The sequence below is a fragment of the Tubulanus polymorphus genome, chromosome 2, assembly GCF_964204645.1.
Source record: "Tubulanus polymorphus chromosome 2, tnTubPoly1.2, whole genome shotgun sequence".
Classification (NCBI taxonomy): Eukaryota; Metazoa; Nemertea; class Palaeonemertea; order Tubulaniformes; family Tubulanidae; genus Tubulanus; species Tubulanus polymorphus.
In genome coordinates this window covers 17,957,023-17,959,887 of record NC_134026.1, presented here as the reverse complement: position 1 = coordinate 17,959,887, position 2,865 = coordinate 17,957,023, and the positions used below count along the sequence as shown (strand labels likewise).

General features: G+C 38.5%; 1 protein-coding gene across 1 annotated transcript; it reads left to right on the top strand.

The window, feature by feature from the left end:
* The first annotated feature begins 1,937 nt into the window (after positions 1-1,937).
* On the top strand, positions 1,938-2,485 carry LOC141898984 (uncharacterized). The gene is made up of 3 exons (XM_074785133.1): positions 1,938-2,076; positions 2,168-2,228; positions 2,374-2,485. Exons 1-3 carry the CDS (start codon positions 1,938-1,940, stop codon positions 2,483-2,485), a joined length of 312 nt encoding a protein of 103 aa, XP_074641234.1.
* The last annotated feature ends 380 nt before the right edge of the window (positions 2,486-2,865 follow it).

The following is a 2,865-nucleotide window of genomic DNA, read 5'->3' as shown; positions in this document are numbered from 1 at the left end:
GTTGTTTTTCGAGGCCGGATTTTTCCTCGTTTTAGTGCTTATATGAAGAGCGGATAATTTTTCATTATCGAAGTTGACGCAGCTCGCTCCTGCCTGTGTAGCTTGTATTTCCTTTCGGATCGCGTTGCGTAGTTCTTTAAGTGTCCAGACGCGATCTCCGTGCTCCCGTGAAATTTGTGTTTTGACGGGACTCGGTAGCTTATCGAAGACTACCGGAACGAGTATAACACCGAACGCATCTTCCGATTCCCCGAGCGCGCGCAATCCTCGAATATATGTTTCCAAAGAATCGTAAAATTCGCGTAGACTCTCGTGATCCAGCGGTGGCTGCAAATCTAATAAAGCTCTGATGTACGCGTTCACGATCTTGTGAGGTTGACCCTATCTTTCTACTAAGATCGTCAGAGCTTCTTTGTAGTTAGCGCTAGTTATTTGCAGACCTTCTATGGTACGCGCTGCTTCGTCAGTGAGTTGTGCGACCAAATATTGAAACTTCTGGATATCGTCCAAATGCGGATCGCTATCGATGGCTGAGATGAAATTATCGTAGAAAGTAGACTATTTCAAAATGTCACCATCGAAATTTGGGAGAGCCAATTTTGGTAGATTGACTTTTTTACTGCCGGTTGAGGTAGTACTGCTTCGATTGATGGTACTTACAGATTCGTTTAGCGATTGTGGTTTTGGTATCTTCGTTAGTAGATTATGCAAGTTCAGTTTGAATCGACCGAGTTTGATTTGTATCTCAGTGAGATAATCATCTGATTCAACTATAGTGTTAGTTAACTCGGTTTCATCGGCGATTTCATCCATTAATTGTTGGTCTAATTGTCGTAAATATTCGAATTTTGTGAACAGCGCGTCGATTAACGTGGAGAACGGTTGAACAGTTTCCAGAGTTCTTGAACTTTCATCGACGAGTAGAATCTTTGCGAGTTTTTCTTCCATTTACCGAAAATCTTCGTCATTTGGCCCCGTTGGACCCTTCTGATTGCCGTTAGCCTTCCTTCTGACCCCATCCTGGTCACGGCACCAAAATGTCGTGAAAGGTTCGATTCGACCAGAGGGGACAGATCCGAGAGAAAGAAGCAACACGTCTGGTTACTACGAAACTTAGGAAGTGACTGATTTTATTTCACATAGATGGAGAATAAACATAAACAAGATGTCATCCACAGTAAATATATAAACACAAACCAGATGAGCGGCTTAGTAACCGAACTTTCGAAACAAAGACAATCTTTGACCTCATTTCATTGTATACATCGCTTTAGAAATCATCGGCAATTTCTGTCGATCTCCGACGCTGTGACGTCAATCAGGGAAGTGTGATGAGATGGAATACGGACGCTATTGTGCAGCTCTTGTCGAATGTGCGTTGTAATTGCCCTAAAGCCGATAACGGTTCGTCGGCGAGCGCTTTGTTACGTAACGCGCCGATAAGCGATAACCAGCGAGATCGGGAATCTCCGTAATAATTCAGTTGTTTCCGAATATCGGTTTTTCATCCCATAATAAACTTTTATAAAAATTCCTCTGTAAACTGGTTAAACTCAACACCTGATTTCCCCTCATCAATTTTAGTCGATCAACTTGTATTCACAATTGTCTTAAATTTAAGTGCCCCCTAGTTTGTCTCTTAACTGCTTCTCTTTAATCTGTTTTAGCGTGTAACTGTTTCTACGTTAATTTTCCTTTAGTTAGTATCATCTCTGATTACTTGAATTAGTCTCTTTGTCTCTGGATTGTTAATATCTCTCATAATTTCTGTAGTATTCATTATTTCTGAAGATGACTATTAGGACATAGACGAAATGTTGAATAAACTACTAACATTTTTGGAATTTTTCATTATCATTGTGGGATTCTCTCTACATCGCTTCAGACGGATATAGTGTTTTATCAATCGTGATATCGGTTCTTTCCGCCGTATTAAAATGGCAACGGTTGTCAACGAAATTATAAATGATGACGATTTTGACGATCTATTCTTTGATAGTGACGAATTGGTTCAGATCGATACGGAAATATTACGGGAATCCTCTGGATCAGGATCAACTAATTCGGCCGATTCTAGTGAGTGTTATTCCTTTTGAATCAATGAAATATCGGAATAGTTTCCACCTAATTGCAGGCACTTTATTCTTTCCTTTTCTTTTTCATATAGGTACTTCTCAGGCTCAGCTGACCAGAGACTGCGATCTGAACACGAGAAAACACACATACAGGTATTTTTTACATTTATTTTTATAATCAATACAATCCTTTTAGGTTATAAAATAATAAACGAATACAGAAAATAATACATAAACATAATATAAAAATCCAGATAAGTACATGTTAAAATAATAATCATTATTATTATTTTCGCAGGAACACTATATATTTGGAAAAGGCTATGACTGAAGTGATTAACCATCGAGTATTTAAATTCAGTTCAAATGGAATGGCAGCAGTACATTATGGAAAATCGATAAAATTTTGACTACAAATACGTCGCCGTCCAGACTTGGAATTAACCAGTGGTTTACATGTCCATTGTTTTAATTTGATAGTCACAGGGACAGTTTTTTTAACGTTTTTGTTCTTACGCCATTTTTGTAATTTGACACGACACATATTACAGATATATATCGGGTACTGTTCAGTATCATCATCAAAATCAATGTTGGACAACTCCTTCACATGGCTTTTGAAATTATTTTTATCGATAGGACGACGATCCGGAGGTTTCGCATTTTTTCCACACAATCGACAAAGATCCATGACTAAAAACGAGAAAAGGTTAATTAAATGAGATTGCTGATGCTATTTAGGCAACTCGGTTTATATGGGGGACAATAATTTGTAGGCCAAATGTAAGCG

What these genes read in the sequence shown, in the direction of transcription:
- LOC141898984 (XM_074785133.1), top strand. Translation starts at nt 1,938, where the DNA reads ATGGCAACGGTTGTCAACGAAATTATAAATGATGACGATTTTGACGAT. An exon ending in AACTAATTCGGCCGATTCTA is followed by an intron (nt 2,077 to 2,167) that starts GTGAGTGTTATT and finishes TTTTTCATATAG; the next exon opens with GTACTTCTCAGGCTCAGCTG. An exon ending in ACGAGAAAACACACATACAG is followed by an intron (nt 2,229 to 2,373) that starts GTATTTTTTACA and finishes TTATTTTCGCAG; the next exon opens with GAACACTATATATTTGGAAA.